The sequence below is a fragment of the Triturus cristatus genome, chromosome 2_1 (genome assembly GCF_964204655.1).
Source record: "Triturus cristatus chromosome 2_1, aTriCri1.1, whole genome shotgun sequence".
Lineage (NCBI taxonomy): Eukaryota > Metazoa > Chordata > Amphibia > Caudata > Salamandridae > Triturus > Triturus cristatus.
The window spans coordinates 119,392,253-119,412,439 of record NC_140581.1 but is presented as its reverse complement, the minus strand read 5'-3'; the positions used below and the strand labels follow the sequence as shown (position 1 = coordinate 119,412,439).

At 45.9% G+C, this 20,187-nt stretch overlaps 1 protein-coding gene across 9 annotated transcripts in view; it reads right to left on the bottom strand.

Moving 5' to 3' along the window:
* LOC146863858 (uncharacterized) overlaps positions 1–20,187 on the bottom strand; it is a 343,419-nt gene that overhangs the window by 218,063 nt on the left and 105,169 nt on the right. For all 9 annotated transcript variants that reach the window (XR_014976576.1, XR_014976580.1, XR_014976577.1 and 6 more), the window contains one exon: positions 6,425–6,472. Coding sequence is in view for 4 of the 9 variants with exons in the window: in XM_085640690.1 (XP_085496816.1) it covers positions 6,425–6,472 (48 nt within the window). In the remaining 5 variants the exon portion in view is untranslated. The remainder of the gene's footprint in view (positions 1–6,424; positions 6,473–20,187) is intronic.

Here is a 20,187-nt window from a genome sequence, read left to right as displayed (position 1 = left end):
GCTCTCTCTCTTGTCCGTCCCACTTGCTGGTGTCACGTAGAAAGTTGTCCCAAGATTCTTTCTGCAGGGAGGCCATCACTTTGCTTAGAAATGGGTCTTCAGTGGTCGCTGCTTTGATCTCTTCGATGGCGAGGGTGTGGGGACATGCCCACTGTGAGATCATGTCAACGTATTCTCCTGTCGTCTGGTCTTGATTGTTGTCTTTTTGCCCCTGACTGGGTGGATGCCTTGAGAGGAAATCTGGGTTTTTTTTCGCTCCCGGGCGGTATACTAATTCCATTTGGTAATGTTGCATTTGTATGGCCCACCGTTCAATCCTTGGCGGGGGATGAGGAGCTGTACCTTTGAATAAGGGAAGTAGTGGCTGATGGTCGGTCACGACTCAGAATGGCCGCTGATGTATAGATGGAAGTGGTCGCGCGCCCATTTGATTGCAAGCACTTCCCTCTTGATTTGAGAGTAGCATGCTTTGTTTGGGGTAAGGGCTTTACTTGCAAAAGCAAGGGGTGCCCATTTGCTTGGTTCAGTTTCCTGTGTTAGGAGCGCTCCGAGACCCACCGGGCTGGCATCCACCAGGAGTTCAGTCATTCGGGTGGCGTCAAAATATGCCATGGTGAGGGCTCTTAATGGCTCAGCGATCGTGACAAGATTGGGTATAAACCACCCACAGTACGTGGCCGTTCTGAGGAAGCTGCGTACTTCTGATGCGATAGTCGGGCCGGTGCTTGCTAGATGGCATGAGATTTCCGGGGGCTCAACTTGGACGTCATCTTGGCTGAAGACATTCCAGAAGAATTGAATTGTGTTTTGGAAGAGCATTGTCAGAAAGCCGCTGCAACGTAGCTCGAAGGTGTTGGTGGTGTTCTTCTATGGTTGCCGAATGTATCAGGATGTCATCACTTATATTTTGAACTCCCTGGAGGCCTGACAACATCACACGCACCACATTTTGGAATATCTTGGCTGTGGACGAAATCCCAAAGTGTAACCTCTTGTAGCGATGCAGTCCTATGTGGGTCGAGAAGGTTGTGATGTACCGGCTCTCCTCTGCCAGCTTCAACTGATGATAGCCGGTATTGAGGTCCAATATAGAGAACCATCGGGATCCATTGAGATCGGCGACTATGTCATCGACCGTTGGGGTGATGTGCCCTTCCCTTTAAATCGCCTGGTTGGGCAGGCGTATATCAATGTGTAGTGTCAGCTTCCCGGGTTGTTTTGGCTTCTCGGCTATCACCATAGGCGTGACCCACAGGGTCAGCCCGGTAACCTTCTCAGTCACTCCTTGTTGTTCCAGACTGTGGAGTTCCTGTTCTACTGTTGGTTGTAGGTGAAACGGTATGCGTCTGTGACGCAGTGCTATTGGATTCAAGGCCTTGTCAATGTGTAATTTGACGGCTGGCCTCTTCATGCACCATAGTCCTCTGAACAGCTGGGGGAACAACTCCAGGATGTCTTATGTTTGCAGCGCCTTGATGGCTTGGGCGAACATGATAAGGCCGAGCTGTTGGGCCGTGTGGCTACCTACTAGCGTGTCAGCTTCTCTGTCTACTATGTGGAACGTCGTTGTGACTTCTTGACCTGATCTTACTGGCACAGTTATCTTGCCTGTCAGGGGAGCGGCGTTTGGCTGTGGTAGGTGATGATCTTGACATGTGAAGGGATCAGCAGGTGTTTGGGCCGGATTTGTTTGTACTGTTGACTCCCCATGACATTCACGGAGGCCCCTGTATCAATTAGTGCAGTGACTCTGGACCTTGCAATGTCTATGACGCACGTGGGTTGCAGGCGTCTCCTCCCTTTTAGGTCTCTGGCGAAAGAGATGAGGTAGCATTCACCTTCTTTCTCCGTAGACGAGTCTTCTAGATACCATTGCCGTGACAGGGTCTTTGCTGTCTTCACTTTTTCGGTTTCTTCCAGTGCCAGTTGTCTCACTTCCTTAGAGGGTGGTCTCCTTCCTCGTGCTCCTCGGACCACCTCTGCACGCGACTGCGAAATGGTTGGGGGTGCCACATTTGACACATGTCCTCCCTTGAGCTGGGCATTCTTCCTGTGGGTGTTCCTTCCTATCTGCATTGTGAACCTGCTGGGCTCCTTGCTCGCCATCGTCCTCGGTTTTCTTTGTTTGGGGTCCGGAGTGTGTCGGCACGTTCTGTTTTAATAGTTGTGGACTTCTCTGGCCTTTGGATGATGGCCATATCCATTTCCGTCGCCCTTGCATCTGACAAGTCATGTGATCTTGCCATGATAAGGATCTCCTCCAATGACATTCCAAGCTGACGGAGGATGAGGGTTTGAAGGTTATTATTGTGGCATCCCTGTATGACTTGTGCCCTCACCTGCTTATTCTGATCATCGTCTACGCATGTGCTGGCTAGATCCCTTAGGCGTGCATTAAATGTGTCCATTGACTCTCCTACTCTTTGCCGTGCCTGGAGTAGTTTGAACCTCTCATAATCGGGATTCAACTGAGTGTCGGAATGCATTTTGAGGGCCCTGACAGCAGCGTTGTAATCATTCGCGGGTCCGGTGTTAGGCAGGTACGCAATTATCTTGTATATCTCCTCACCTGCAAAATGCTGTGTTGGGACCTTTTCTCGGCGGCGTCTGTCTCCCGCATCACAGTGAAATGTTGTCTAGACAGCTTATCCATATTTTCCACCTTGGAGATGCCGTGGACGGGTCTATCAGTTTGATGAAGGTGATCATTGATCTGGGTGGGCTGTGTGTTGGCCTGGATATGCTGCTGGCTGGCCTGTAGCCCTGGTTGTACCAAAGGCGGTGGTGGGGCTGCCTGTGCTGCTGCATCAGTCATACTGCCTTATATGATCATGTTCTCCTGTTTTCTATACTTTGATAGGACACTTTGGTGTGGTGCCTTTATGGGTGTTCCCCTGTAGATCTTGCTGCTGTGGTAAATGGTGTCTCTTTTTATGTGTTTTCTCCTTTTTTTTTCTTAGTGCTGTGTTCCTCTGCCCTTTCTCTCCCAGTACCACGTGTTCTGGGGTTCTGCAGCGTCCTGCGCTTGGGCCTTGTGACAGAGGCTGTGCTGGACCGTGTGCTATGCAGACAGCTGCACTCTCCTGCCGCTGGGGGCCCTGGGCCAGAGCGCAGACAGGCGCACTCGTGGACGGTTTCCCGGGTGGGCAACAGCGTCGTTGCTGGCTCGCGGACCCTTGCAGCTAGCAGAGGGCGAGACGCACGTGTACGCAGGCACTGCGAGCAGCGTATGCAGGCCGCTGTACCTTCTCCCGCTGACGCTGACACCACGCTCTTCAGGACGTCGTGCAACTGCGGGTCGCACAGTGCAGCAGGCAGTGTGTGGGGTGATCGGCAGTGGCACGTCACTCCGGCAGGATGCAGGCAGGGCCGCTGGGTAGCTCGGTGTGTCTCCAGCACTGAGCGGCAGGGCAGGAATTGCAGGGTTCAAGCATGCTAGACGGGGTTCTTACCAGCCACCACCATCATCGCCAGTGTTACAGGGTGCGTGCAGGTACGAACAGTGGGCCCAACAGCGGCCGCCAGTAAAGACACACAAACTCAGTGTTGCAGTGTGAGCCGGAAGTCACAATTGACCCCGGCCCATTTATTTAAGCCCTCTGGCCATGCCTGGCCAGAAGGTGATACAATGTGTGGCTTTGCTTCTAGGCCTTGTCCGGGTTCCCGCCTCCGTGGGACTCGGGGTCATTACATCTACTATCTGACAAGATTACAAGCTCTGGATTTATTGGACATTGGCCACTGGGCTCTAGTACAGAGGGCAACATGCCTAAAAAGTAAGGTGGGGGGCGAATGGCCTTACAGAGCACAAGCACTCAATGACTGTCACTGGGGGTGGAGGGAAGGGCAAGAGGGCAGAGGGTCAGGTTGGGAAGACATTTTTTCGGTAGGAGTTAAGACGGGAAAGCCCGTTTGAAGTTCTGTACTTATTTTTAAAAAGGCAATAAAAACTATTGAAACCGTAAATATATTTACATATTTACATTTAAGGCATTGAAAGACAATATCATTTGCTAAACGTAGCATGTTTTTTGTGATAAACTAGGTCACAAGTACTCAAGGACAGCATTTTACGAATGTATGCGTTACAATGCAAGCTTTACACCGCGATACGTTACAACGACTTGCGCTAGAGGCGCTGGACTTAGGAATAGTATGATTTACTATTCCAACTCCAGCCTACGTAACAGTAGGGAAGGTGTTGGAATAGTAAATCATACTATTCCTTAGTGTATAGCGCCATCCAGCGCAAGTCGTTGTAACGACTTGCGTTGTAATGGCCACGTTGTAAACGTATCGCAGTGTAAAGACCGCGTTGTAATGGATGTCTCCCGCAATTTAGAACTAAACCAGGCCCACTGTCAGAACACCAAGTGATCTTTCTTATTTAAGAAAGATAATAGTGTTTTGGTTGGGATTGTGACATTGGATTGATAATTACCTTTCCAGCCACCATTCCCTTGTTGATGGTACAAACTCTTGCTTGATCCTGGGTGTTTGCTGGTCGTCACTTGATGGAATACAGCTGGCCAATTTCCAGTGCTCGGTAGTGAGGTTTGCAGTATCTCACCAGAGCTCCAAGACACAAGACAATTAACCATGATCGGGCATATAATTGAATCAATTTTGAAGTAATTACACTTACCTGCAATGCCAATTCACCTTGCTGCATGGCCATTTCAGATCTCTAGAGGGCAGGAGGGCTGTGCAACTATTAACAAACCAAAAGATGGAATGTCCCAGGCTCTGCTGGTGAGGGTGAGCTGTAGGGCACACTATGCAGCATTGAAATGTTTCAAGCGTGCCCTTTCACAACCTACAGTTGGCATTTGGGTTGTCCAAGGGACAGTGTGGTCTCAGGCAGTTTTGTCTTCTGAGATTCCCTTGCAGGCAGGTCCAGTCAATGACTGCACCAACCTGCAATGGGATGTCTGGCGGGGTCCATAGGACCCCCTTTACCGCCTGCAGAGGGCTGCCCCCAGGAGGCACACTGACAGTGCGTCACCTTTTTTGGTGGCGCACTGTTAGTGCGCCTCCTGAGGGCTTCTTTGCCTCTGCACCTGCGTCTTTAATACGTCTCAGGTGTAGAGACAAAGGGATTCCCTCATTTGCATGGGGCCATGCCCCCTTGCAAATGAGGGAACGCCCCCTTGAAGATAGCGCTGGCGCTTTATGTGCACTAGCACTACTAGTATTACAGAAGGAGCCGCACAATCGTCTGCGGCCTTTTCTGTTCGGGGGTGCGCAAAGCGGGCGCAAACGCACATTGCGCCCCGTCACAATTTATATAATACGGCCCATGGTCCTATCAATAAGGTCACTGCTTCTGGATAAATGGCCAAGTCTTACATCTTCAATCTTCAATCTTTTCATCTGGGCTGGGCCTTACACCACTTTAGCCTCTTAAAGGCAAGGATTACTTGTAAGCACAGAGGACAGCAGCAGATGCAGCGTCATCATCAGCAGCGCTAATTTTAGGAGATTTTAAAAGTCTGCAGCTGAGAAGTGCTGAAACAGAGGGCTTGATTCACAAACTGCGTTTTGTAGTATGTGAGTAATATCACACTAGTATTACATTTTGTCAGCCACTACTATCTTTTCTGTGCAGAGTTCTTCGCGGCATGTGTGGAGCTCCCCCAACATGTTCGTCTACGTTTTTGTAGTAAATGTGGGTGGGGCAAAGGGCGGAGCTTCAAAATGGGGAATAATTACACATAAATTGGAGCAGCTGCAGGTTTAGGAATAAAGAGGGGTGTAGGGAGGGATATACAAATGCAAACAATGTTACTACAGCCAAAAACCTCACAAAACAGTATTAAATATACTCCTGCTCAGCCGTGGAGTACGTCCAACACCACACATGGCCCCTCACAGGTTACTATAACACACTGCCATAGACCGTAATGGAAGTAGGGAGTTAAAATAACACCCAGTAGGAAGTAATCTTAGCTAAACAAAACTGGGTGCAAAGTCTCTGGCACCTCCTCGCTCATGAGAAGGTGGCATACCAACTAAGAGGAGACGCAACTCATTAATAAATGTGGAACTCAGGGTTACGTTATCTAAATGAGGATAACAGAGGACTCTACTGTCCGACAAGCTTACGAGCTCTGGGTTTAGTGGACATTGACCACTAGGTGCTAGCACAGAGGGCAATATGCCTGAAAAGGAAGAGGGGGTGGAACATAGTCTAACGGAAGCTATGCACTCAATGACTGTCATTGGCGGTGGGGGAAGGGTAAGAGGGCGGAGTGGAATGCCTGTCTGCAGTTCTGTACTTATTTTTACAACACAATAAAAGCTATTGAAAAGCTTAAATATATTTACATGAAACATGTTTACATTTAAGGGCAAGAAAGTCTATATAATTTGCTAAAAATAACATGTTTTAAAACAAACTAGGTTTCTCCGGGTAAATAATTACCTTTTCAGCCACCATTCCCTTGTTGATGGGACAACCTCCTCCTTGATCCTGGGTAAGATAAAAAGAAAAGGAGATGTCTTACATGCGCTGTTTACAACTGGTCAATTTCCATTGCTCAGTAGTGGGCTGTGCATCTTCATTCAGTATATCACCAGAGCTCCAGGACACAAATATGAAACAATGGCCTGACATATGATTGCCTCAAATTGGAAGTAATTACTCATACCTGCAATGTGAATTCACCTTCCTGTATCACCATTTCAGATCTCTAGAGGGCGGGAGGGTGCATGTTTATAGCATGTAAGTAATCCCACAGTAGTATTTCATTTTGTAGCATGTAAGAAATCCCACGGTAGTATTTCATTTTGTAGCATGTAAGTAATCCCACTGTAGTATTTCATTTTGTAGCATGTAAGTAATCCCATTGTAGTATTTCATTTTGTAGCATGTAAGTAATCCCACGGTAGTATTTCATTTTGTAGCATGTAAGTAATCCCACGGTAGTATTTCATTTTGTAGCATGTAAGTAATCCCACGGTAGTATTTCATTTTGTAGCATGTAAGAAATCCCACGGTAGTATTTCATTTTGTAGCATGTAAGAAATCCCACGGTAGTATTTCATTTTATAGCATGTAAGTAATCTCACAGTAGTATTTCATTTTGTAGCATGTAAGTAATCCCACGGTAGTATTTCATTTTGTAGCATGTAAGTAATCCCACGGTAGTATTTCATTTTGTAGCATGTAAGTAATCCCACTGTAGTATTTCATTTTGTAGCATGTAAGAAATCCCACAGTAGTATTTCATTTTGTAGTATGTGAGTAATACCATTGTAGTATTACATTTGTAGTGCATGCGTAGTACAGCAATAGTATTACTCGTACTACAAAATGCTATTCACTAACCTACTTGCGGACACCTCCGCCTCGACTGTCTTTTCTGAGCAGAGGTGACCGCTACATGTGTGGAGCTTTCCAGAACATTTTGTGTGGTTAATGTGGGTGAGACGGGAAGTAGCTGCAAAATGGAGATTACTTACACATAAATTGGATCTGCTGCAGGTTTAGGAATAAAGAGGGGCGTAGGGAGGAATATATAAATGCAAACATTGTTACTACATCCAAAGATGTCACATAATAGTAATAAATGTACTCCAGCTCAGCCTTGGAGTACGTCCAACACCACAAACTGCCACTCACAGGTTATTGCAACACACTGCCATAGAAGGTAATGGAATTAGGGAGTTAAAATAACACCACATAGGAAGCAATGGTAACTTAACAAAACTGGTTCCAACGTCTCTGGCACCCCCTCGCTCATGAAAAGGTGGCAAACAAACTAACAGGAGATGCAACTCGCTTTACCAAAATGTGGGACCCAGTTTTACGTTTTCTAAATGAGGCTAACCGAAGCCTCTTGTCATGTAGTTTCCACCCAGAAGTAGTAACTGCACGTTTGTGGATGGCATAACTGTTGGGATGGTGCCAAACTGAATCCATGCACGCCCTCAGGATATGTTGTCCTATAAACCAGCTATCTCAGAGTGCCATCATAAGTACCCCCGAACTTAAGTGGGTAACAAATGGATCGGGCAACCACTGAACATGACAACCCTGATCCCCCCAGGAACTGTGGTAACAGATCTAGGACCCTTTCGCTCAGTCACTTGTGCTCTCTTATTCTCATAGAAATACACAAGGAATACAGAGAGGGACAGTTTCAATGTTTATTGAACCAACGTGACTCTTGTATAAAATATATGTGCTGCAATAATCAATAGACAGAAGCATATGAAAGCAATTAAAAGCACCAAGATAATGAATAGAATAAAAAGCTTCACCATTGTGCTAATACAGTGTGTATATATGCAGGCATATAAAACAATATAGAAAGTTGGGCGAACTTACTATGCAGACCCTAACCTAAGTGTAAAGGGTGTGTGTGTATGTGTTCTGCCAAGAATACCCGTACTACATAATCCGAGTAAAACCATTGTGGAGATATCAGCAAGCTACTGGGCTGAAGTTTCAGCATGTAGATACCTCGCCAATGACAGCAAAGCGCTCCTCTAACTAAACCCGGAAATGCTTGTTTATTGACAATGAAAAGCATCCTTGCGAGCCCCGTGTATTATTATGGTCTATAGGTAGCCATGTCGCCTTGTGGATGAAAAATAGAACAACATTTGCACAATGTCTGTGGAGGCCTTGTACGTGGTGTTCATGGAGTGATGATAATGTTAAGCGAAGCAGAATTTATAAGCGAAGCAGTTACAGAGAAACAAATCCAACATTGTCAAACATGCAAATGTGTGTAAAAGGTTATTGTGTGAAAGGGAAGGCAATGTAAGAAACGCATTCACAGTAAAAGATGGCTGTGTTGATATATGGGCCTAACTTCGACACATAACACTCGACTGTCTGACAAGATTATAAGCTCTGGGTTTATTGGACATTGGCCACTAGGGGCTAGTGTAGAGGGCAATATGCCTGAGAAGGAAGAGGGGTGGAACATGGTCTAACGGAAGTCATGCACTCAATGACTGTCACTGGAGGTGGGAGACGGGCAAGAGGGCGGAGTGGAATTCCTTTCTGAAGTTCTGTACTTATTTTTCAAAACGCAATAAAAACTATTGAAAACTTAAATATATTTAGATAAAACATATTTCCATTTAAGGTATAGAAGAAAGACCACATCATTTTCTAAATATAACTTGTTTTTGTAACAAACTAGAGTACAAGTAGTCAAGTACAGCACTTAAACGAGTAAACCAGGCCCACTGTCGCAACACCAAACGATCTGTCCACTATAGAAAAGTAAAGGTGTTTTGGTTGGGAATGAGACCCCACAGGGGTTTCTACTATAGAAAGACAAAAGTGTTTTGGTTGAGAGTATAACGCCCTGTAAATAATTACATCTCCTGCCACTATTCCCTTGGTGATGGAACAAACTCCTCCTTGATCCTGGGTCAGAAAAGAACAGAAAAGGAGATGTCTTACTTACACTGTTTGCAGCTTGTCACTTCCTTCAGATATAGATTTCATACAGCTGGTCAGTTTCCACTGCTCAGTAAGTAGTGAGATTTGCATCTTGATGCTGTATATCACCAGAGTTCCAAGACACAAATATTGAGCAATGGCCTGACATATGATTACATCCAATTGAAAGTAATTACACTTACCTGTAATGTGAATTCCCCTTGCTGTATGGTCATTTCAGATCTCTAGAGGGCAGGGGGGCTGTGCAGCTGCTAAAAAACCAAAAGATGAAATGTGCCAGGATCTGCTGGTGAGGGCGAGCTGGCAGGGCACATCACACGGCACTGGAATGTTTCATATGTGCTCATTCAGATGCTACATTGGGCGTTTCCACGTGACAGTGAGGTCCCTTGTACATAGCTGCCAAGGTTTTAGAGTGCTTATATGTGACAATTTCATAATTTCAGTGAAATTATGACTGACATCCAACAACTATGAGAGACACTTTCTTGCGCGCAATGAAGGCAAGTAAAACATAAATATCAGAAATTACACCCATTGGAGCAGCGAGAAACTCGAAGACGATCTTAAAACTGCTGCAAAGCACCAGAAATGGAAGAGCACTAACAGGAGTCTGTCAAGCTGTCCACGCGGGACCTCTATTAGTTAATGCACTGAACCAGAGAGCCATAGAATTGAATCCTGGTTGGTCCAGTGGAGAATAGTAACTTGTATGTGTTTAGAGCCACAAGGTCCCAGTCTGACAGAAAGCACTGTGAACATCCAAGTAGGGTCATTTGGAAGCACACACATCCCAGCTTAGCTTGTAGCTACCTTATAAAACCTCTCAAAAAGAATAAATGTGTCATCAGGAAGCAATGTCTTTTTACAACAGTCCTTTAAAAGCACACACTTCACAGCTGAGCTGGTATCCACTTTTCAATATCTCCCAAAAAGAATAAATCTGTGTTGTCAAGAAGCTTCAAGTGATTCCATCAATTAAAGCCAATACCCGCTTCCATGTACCATTTACATTTGCACATTTATATATTTTTCAGTTAAGCAGGTACACTGGCCAGAAGGCTTGTTTAGCTGTCTGCCCTTGCCTCGGTTTCACAACACCTGCCTGACACTTAAGCTGAAGCATTTCAACTCTCCGAATAAACCAGGACAGTTGCCTTTTCACAAAAAGCAGGAGAACAGTTTTTCTGAAAATAAGTAAAATAGTTTGAGCATGTGGTGCCCCTCAAACCTTCCCCTACCCCCGCATGGACCACTGAACATAACTGCCTGCATCTGCTTTCACATGTTACCTTTACTTAGACATTGATTTTATGTTTAAATTTGTTCATTACCTTTTTAGGTCTCGCTGAGCCAGCGCATGCGCTGCTCTGAGACATTTAGTATCAGCGTTTTTGAAGTGCTGCCACAGCAGGCTTTTGGTGGCCTAGCGCTTGAGTGCACGCGAGCGTGCACACGCGCAGCCGCCATCTGCCTCCCTTCCAGCGCTTCCCGGCTGACCGAGCTTAGCCATGTATGATTCCCAATAAAGCTCCCGCAGCTGCACGTCGCCACTCAATTTAGGGCTTCACTGCCTTTGCGTCTTGTGGGCCATGTTCATTTAAACAGAGACTAGTGCGTTACTTTTTTTTTTTAACTTTTTTTTTATTGAAACATTTGCATTCAGTTTGCCAGAGACCGTACATAGAGGGCTCTGACTCTTTTACTTCGATAAGTTGTCTTCCGACTTTCACGATTTAAATAGTCAGAGACATCCAGAAAAGAGCGTTTACTGCCAGAGTCCTTATTTGATTCCAATGCACAAGGTTAATTTCGGCACAGCAAGGTGAGCGTTAAAGCATGATATACATCTATACACGTGTATTAACATGTAAGCTTGCCGTATATCCTTTGTTTATTTTTCACTTCATATTTTAAATTCGTCAGTTTCACTTTTTGTTAACCCGCGAGTCCGCTGCGTTCTAACAGACTTGATTATCCTCTCTAAATGTCCACATGATTCTGATCAAGAATGCTGAGCTCTTTTCAGTTCGGGTCACCGTTTATCACCTTGGATGCTTCGGAATGCCTACACTTTATATATTCGTGCACTTTTAGGTTCGGGCTATCTTTTCATCAGTTGCTTCAGTACGTTATTTTAATAAACGTACCGAACTGAGCAGCCATATATATACTCAACATATTTTCTGTTTTGGCACCGGTATGAAGTTATGGGCACAAGTCACTTTTTAGGTCTCACTGAGCCAGCGCATGCGCTGCTCCGAGACATTTAGTATCAGGTTTTCAAAGTGCTGCCGCAGCAGGCTTTTGGTGGCCTAGCGCTTGCGATCACGCGCACAGCCGCCATCTGCCTCCCTTCCAGCGCTTCCCGGCTGACGGAGCTTAGCCGTGTATGATTCCCAATTAAGCTCCCGAAGGTGCACATCACCGTCCAGCCTAGAGGAATTATCGCCACACCCCAATCACTATCCCCTTCAACATGCACCATGTTTACTTCGCAGCCGGGCCCAATTAACAATTAGCCTGCAGGCACGCTCAATGAAGCTCCCGCAGCTGCACGTCACCACTCTATTTAGGGCTTCACTGCCTTTGCGTCTTGTGGGTCATGTTCATTTAAACAGACTAGCCAGCGCATTGCTTTTTTTTTAAAACTTTGTTTTTTATTGAAACATTTGCATTCAGTTTGCCAGAGACCGTACATAGATGGCCCTGACTCTTGTACTTCGATAAGTTGTACAGATCTTTGCTTGTCTTCCCGCTCCCTTTTGTCTCGCTGAGCCAGCGCATGCGCTGTCCGAGACATTTAGTATCAGGGTTTTCAAAGTGCTGCCACAGCAGGCTTTTGGTGGCCTAGCGCTTGGGTTCACGGGAGCGTGCATGCGCGCAGCCGCCATCTGCCTCCCTTCCAGCGCTTCTCGGCTGACCGAGATTAGCCGTGTATGATTCCCAATGAAGCTCCCGCAGGTGCACATCACCGCCCGGCCTAGCGGAATTATCGCCACACCCCAATCACTATCCCCGTCAACATGCACCTTGTTTACAGCCAGGCCCAATTAACAATTAGCCTGCAGGCACGCTCATTTAAGCTCCCGCAGCTGCACGTCGCCACTCAATTTAGGGTTTCACTGCCTTTACGTCTTGTGGGTCATGTTCATTTAAACAGAGACTAGCGCATTACTTTTTTTTATAAACTTTTTTTTATTGAAACATTTGCATTCAGTTTGCCAGAGACTGTACATAGATGGCCCTGACTCTTTTACTTCGATAAGTTGTAAAGATCTTTGCTTGTCTTCCCGCTCCCTTTCATTCCTTGCACTTTGTTCGACTAGCCTCAACCTATACTTTCAATGGCCTGTGACCCTTTTAGTCTTAACCCCCATCTTTTCTAACCTGTTGAAGATTTCCACCATCTTAGCTCTCCTCGGCTATGTTCAGACCTGTCAGGTACACAAACCCTTGCTATCTCTTGTTTTATATTTTTTTGTCTTAGTTTTTTGCAAATCTCTGTAGATTCCGCTCCTTTCATACCTAGTAGAGATTCCACCATGCACAAGTTGTGTCCCTGCTCATCACTGCCACTGTTTTCTCTTTCACTTCACAGTGCAGTTGCATTTCTGCAGCCTCTCATACCTTATGTGTCAAGTCCATCCTGCACCCCCACAGTTTGCATTACTACAATGTTGTCAGTGTGTAATGTCGCTCACAGACACTCTCTCACAGACACTCTCTCACAGACTCTCTCACAGAGACTCTCTCACAGAGACTCTCTCACACTCTCAGACTCTCTCAGACTCTCACATACACTCTTTCACAGACACTCTCTCACAGACACTCTCACAGACTCTCACAGACACTCTCTCACAGACTCACTCTCACAGACTCACTCTCACAGACACTCTCTCACAGACACTCTCTCACAGACACACTCTCACAGACACACTCTCACAGACTCTCACAGACACTCTCTCACAGACTCTCACAGACACACTCTCACAGACACTCTCTCACAGACTCTCACAGACACTCTCTCACAGACTCTCACACTCTCTCACAGACACTCTCACAGACACTCTCACAGACACTCACAGACTCACAGACACTCTCTCACAGACTCTCACAGACACTCTCTCACAGACACTCTCTCACAGACTCTCACAGACACTCTCTCACAGACACTCTCTCACACTCTCACAGACACTCTCTCACAGAATCTTACAGACACACTCTCACAGACACTCTCTCACAGACTCTCACAGACACTCTCTCAGACACTCTCTCACAGAAACTCTCTCACAGACTCTCTCACAGACACTCACAAACTCTCTCAAAGACACAGACTCTCTCTCACAGACTCACAGACACTCACAGACTCTCACACAGACTCTCACACAGACTCACACACACTCTCACACAGACTCTCACACAGACAGACACACTCAGACTCACACAGACAGACACTCACAGACACTCTCTCACAGACACTCTCTCACAAACACACTCTCACAGACACTCTCTCACAGACTCTCACAGACACTCTCTCACAGACTCACACACAGACACTCTCTCACAGACTCTCACAGACACTCTCTCACAGACTCTCTCTCACAGATACTCTCTCACAGACTCTCTCTCACAGACACTCTCTCACAGACACTCTCACAGACACTCTTTCACAGACACTCTCTCACAAACTCTCTCTCACAGACTCTCTCGCAGACACTCTCTCACAGATGCTCACACAGACACTCTCTCACAGACACTCTCTCACAGACACTCAAAGACACTCACAGAAAATCTTACAGACACTCTTACAGACTCCCTGGCACAGACTCCCTCTCACAGACACTCTCACAGACTCCCTCACACAGACTCACTCTCCCACTCTCTCTCACTGACTGACTCACTCTTTCTCACTGACTGACTCTCTCTCACTGACTGACTCACTCCCTCTCACTGACTGACTCACTGACTCTCTCTCACTGACTCTGTCTCACTGACTAACTCTCTCTCTCACTGACTCTCGCTAGTGAGCAAAAGAATGATGACAGATTCAACCCAGGTCTGTGACTGGGGTTGAGTGTCTGAAAAGTTTCAGTGCTCTGTCCATCATCTCCTTGTGTTTGCTTTGTTCGCCCTTAGTGGCAGGGTATGCCCAGACATGGGTCCCTTGCTCACTTTGCCATTGGATTCAAGCTAGCCTGGCTGATGAAGGGTGTTACCCAGAAACCGGTCCCAGGATGCTTGTTTACGGGTCAGGGAAGACCTCGCTTGGCAGTTCGGGCTGGACTGTTCCCATGAGGCACAGGGTCAAGACTGATTTGCATATAGCTGGGTCTGAACTGAGGTGAAGTGAGCTAGAGAATGATGATGGATTCAACCCAGACCTGTGACTGGGGGTGAGTGTCTGAAAAGTTTCAGTGCTCTGTCCATCTTCACCTTGTGTTTACTTTGTTTGCTCTAAGTTGGCAGGGTCTGGGCATACCCTGACAACTTAGAGCGAACAAAGCAAACACAAGGAGATCTCATACGACGACGATACTCAACTCAGTGAAAACAGAAGTCCTCATCCTTGGCTCCACCGCCTCCACATGCGACAACACCTGTTAGCCCCCCCACCCTTGGAAACCCCCCCCATCCCGGCGGACCACGCAAGTAACCTCGGTATCATACTTCACTTATCATTCACGATGAACTACCAGATCAAGGCCATATCCTCGGGCTGCTTCAACACCCTCCGCATACTCCGAAAAACGTTCAGACGGATCCCACCCGAATCCATAAATACGGTCAAGCACGCCGTCATCCGAAGCAGACTGGACGACGGAAATGCCCTCTCTGCTGGAATCAACAAGAAACTACTCCAGATCCTGCAGAATGTCGCAGCCAGACTGATCCTAGACATCCCCCGTCACAACCACATCACCCAACACCTACGCGATCTCCACTGGCTCCCCATCAAAAGAAGAATAACCTTCAAGCTCCTCACTCACTCATACAAAGTCCTCCACAACATCAGACCAGCATACCTAAACAACCGCCTCTCCTTCCACGCACCCAAGAGGCACCTCTAATCAGCTGACCTCCCTCTGGCCACCATCCCACGCATCTACAAGACCAGAACGTGAGGAATATCCTTCTCCTACCTCGCAGCCAAGGCCTAGAACGACCTCCCCCTCCACCTCCTGCAAGTGCCTACACTGCTCCAGTTCAGGAAGGACCTTAAGACCTGACTCTTCGGATAACCCCAGCACTCAACAGAGCCACCACCCCCAGAGCCTTGAGACCCTTGCCGGTGAGTAGCTGCACTTTACAACTCCCTGATTGATTGATTGATTGATTGATTGTACATGAGCAACGACTTTAGGAAACCCCTAGATAAAGACGTTCGGGGAAGATTTAGGGCAGAATGGTCGCGATTACCCCCAAGATCGATCCCAAGATGGCCACATTCATAAAAAAATTCATCAAGGACCCGAAGAGGGGCCTTGACCTCTCTTGGAAGTCCTGTCAATATAAATTTTTGGATGTACTGGGTACCCTTCCAAAAATGCTAGATATGGCGAAGGAAGCCTGGGAAACCAGTAATCTTGTTGACCCCGACATCCTCTTGGGGTTGGCCTAATGTGCTCTTTGCTTCCCGGGGGTGCCAATTGTGCCCTTTCCTTAGAGCACAGGAGATTCCTTTTGATCAAAATAGATCCCAAGTTAGGAGAACTAGCCACCTCGGAAGCAGGGCAAATGGCAGGATGGGGTCTGTTTGGAGTACCTTTTATTAAGGATCTCTCCAAATTTGTTACTACGTTCTCTTTCCTTGACAAGGCACAACAATCAATGCATAAGGTCTTAGGTCAAAATATTTTTTGAGGGGTTGGGAAGGCAAGGGGCACTCACTCATAACTACAGCCCAAGAGATCCATGTAGTGGCAGGATCAGAGGAGTTCAGGGTGTTTTTCCCCTCCCATGGTACTGGGGGAATTAAAGGCAGCAAATGCGTCTTCAGAGGAGCTTCCAACACCGGAGGAGAAGCTAACAGTAAGCAATACCTTTCTTTCCAGCAAGGGTGGGAGGCATGTTCCACTTCTTCCTTTCCAATTGGAGAATCGTAACGGGCAACGCTTGGCTTCATCAAACAGCCAGGTGTTTCGGTGAGAATTCCTAGGAACCCCATAGCAGGGGATTTGACCCCTGCCTTTGACCTTCTCAAGAGATGCTGATCAGCTGATAGATTGCGAGGTAAGAACCCTACTGGAAAAGGGAGCTATAATCCCCGCCTCACTGCACCCCAGAGGCAGGGTGGTTATAGCTCCCTTTCCTGGTGGACAAGAAGGGCAAAGGCGTTCCTGGTGGACAAGAAAGACAAAGGCATTTGTCCTGTCATTAACCTGAGACAATTCAACAAATGGGTGGTATATTGACACTTCAAAATGGAGGGGATGCATGTGCTCAGGGACATCCTTCAACCGAACGACTGGCTGGTAAGGCTCGACCTCAAAGACGCCTCTCTTGCAGTTTACATTTTTCCCCTCACCAGTGTTATTTTCAATTTGAATGGAGGCGGCAAATCGACAAATTCATATTCCTTCTATTCAGTCTTTCTTCTTCCCTTTGGGGCTTTACCAGGATAATGAGACCGGCCATGGAATGGCACTGAGCACGAGGGATCATGCTCAATGGGTAACTTGACAACATTTTTCTCATGCATCAGGACCCAACTTGCCTGCGAGAAAAGCTCCAGGGGACAATCTTCCTACTGCAGAACCTGGGATTCATCATAAATTATGAGAAGTCAGAGATTAACCTATCTCAATGGATAGCCCTATTGGGATTTTTCATCGACTCTTTTTCATCAGTCACTAAGACTACCTCTGAAGATTTCTTTGATATGCATTGAACTCCAGTGGACATTAGAGACAGAAAAGATCTCACTCTGTCACCTAGCCAAAGTGATAGGCCTACTGTTATCCGCCATCCAGGCCATTTTTATGGGGCCCCTAAATACAGGTCTTTTCAAAGACTGAAGGCAAACCATCTCAGGTGTGGGCGGAATTATGCCAAGGATATTTCCCTCAACCGGGAAGTTCGTCTGCAAATCAAGTGGTGGCTGGAACACATGCACACCTGGAAAGGCAGAGCCATATTTGGATCCGCCCCAGACATCATAATAGAATCAGATGCAAGTTGTCTGGGCTGGGGACCCCAATGTAGGGATATTACCACTGGCGGTGCCTGGTCTACAGTGGAAGAAGCCTTGCATATCAACTGTCTGGATCTTTTGGCAGGCTCCTTGGCAGTGAGGAGTTTGGTATCAAACAAGGAGTCTTGCTCCATCCTCCCCAAAATGGACAATGTGTCAGTGGTGAGATATATCAACCGACTGGTAGGAACTCACTCCAAGATTCTAGTGAACCTAGCAAAAGATTTCGGAAACAATTTACAGGTAAGCTGGTGATTTTACTATGTTTCATATCCTGCAAATGTGTATCAGATGTTAAGGCTCTAGATATTACAGCCAGACTTGTTTCCCTGGATGGAGCATCTTTCACTATTTTAAGGAGAACTAAGTCTAAAACTAGAGCGGTTCACTGCCCAGCTTTTACCCACCATCCAAAATTGTGTGGTGTGCTGCCTAAAAGCGTACAGGGCAATGAACGAGGAGTTTCACCCTTCGGAGATGTCTCAACTTCTCATTGCCTTAAAGAAGCCTTTTAAGGCAGTCTCTTCTCCAACCATTGCACGCCGGGTAAAGTGGGTCATGCAGGAAGCTGGTATTGATACCTCAGTTTTGGAGCTCATTCTGCCGGGGAGGGGGGAGGGGCTTCCGAAGCCTTTCACTTAGGTGGTCATTGTGAAAATATCCTGAACTTGGCCGACTGGTCTTTAGATTCTACTTTTAAGAAGCTTTATTTTAAACCTGTTGTAAATGTGGCTTCGATGGTGGTTAATCAGCTTTAAACTTCCATAATCTGATCTCCCGTTTGTGACATAGAATGTAAAATGTCCTTGCTAACATGAAGGAAAGTTTCATTTTCTATTAAGGACCTCCTGGTTATACTTCGGTATGTCAAGTACCCACTCTTCAATCATAACTGATGCTTCGTAAGGATAAGTATTCTCTGTTCAGTATAGTACAACCTGTTATTATGAAGTGTTAAAGTATTAAATGATCTGGTGAAATCCTAGGGTCTAAAAGGCTGAATTACAACCTTGTTAATTTTCTTTAGGAGATGAACAGAGGCAAGAATTCTAATTGCATCGGATAGTAGTACATTTTGCACAAAGAAAGAGGAAGTGCTTTTCCTTGATCATGTCGATATATGTGTTTGTGCAAGGCCATTGGTGGACTAGGTTGATGACTTTCTCTAAAGACTCATGGGAAATGTAGTCTTCATTTCTTTGCCTATTGTTTTATTGATCAGCTGGAAAAAAAGAATAAATGCATAATCCTCTCCTCCGTGTTCTTAATGGAACTAAAACTTTCCTTTACATTAGCTAGGAAATTGTTCATTCTCCAGCATCCAAAAGTGCTGCTTCTTCTTGACTGAGTGTAAGGAAAATATTAAAATAGTTCATAGAACACTCCGCTTTTGTGTCATGCTAACCAAGGTACACATTAGGTGCTAAACCTTCTATGAAGAAATTAAAGGAGAGATATACAAATGTGCAATAAGGTTCATTCATGCCTACCTATATAGTAAGTCAATACGTGTAGAAAGTCAAGGCTGTTTGACGTGGGTCAGTAATAGAAAGATATAATGTAATATCCAGAAAAATGAAGTTTGCTTTTATGGGAAATGTAAATGATATAGTAAAAATGGCAGAATTTATCTAAGGCGTAATTTGAAGATGACAAAGTATTTATATATATCACAATGTGCTCCAGCCTTGGGTAAGAGGCATTACCTGAATAATTAGCAAGAAAAGTGGCCAGAAAACTCTATACAGTGCTTAATTTGTAAAACAATAAGTGCCAGGACTCTCGTCAGTAGGCTACTGCAGCTTGCACCACACATTACCCCACCATGTTGCCACTGATAGTAACTGATAGTAACAACACAAATACTAACCATCACACTACTACAAGTGTAACAATTCAGACTATTCCAGGCCCCAAAAGCTAAAAGAATAGCTTGGGCAGCAGGTAATATATTGAATTAATAATTGACTGTTGGTGTGGTCATCTCTAAATTAGCTAGACAGCGCCACCTTGTGGGAGACTGTCTCAAGCACCTGTGTGGACAATTAAGTGCCGGTGCCAAGCACTGTAAACCACCGGCTCAAATGAAGCACTGCTATTACACTAAGTTGAGTATGGTGTATTTGGGACACTATTTATCAATGTGGCCCAGCACTCATCATTGTAACCGATCACAATATTCCTTGTTCAAATGAATTCAACAAAACAGAATACAATGCAAATTCAGTTATTTTCTTCCAATATGACATAAATGCAATAAGTGTATTCCGTAATCCATTTATTCGTGATTTTTCTTCAAAAATTGATTAAAACGTAGCCAACGCGTTTCATCCTCTTGTACTTCTTCAGGGATTTGGATGTTGTTTTCCTAGCTTGACCACTGTCTGTGCAAGTAGGGTCCGTTCAGAAGTAAAAGAAACCTCAAGAGTTTGTTACGCTCTAAAACCAGTACGTCAATTAACCAAAAAGTTCATGTAGACGTCCGTCTATTATTCGGTCTTCCCAATCCAGGCAAATCACTACAGTTGGTGTTGCCCCGTTTAGTCACTGTATTATGTGAAGCAAAGAG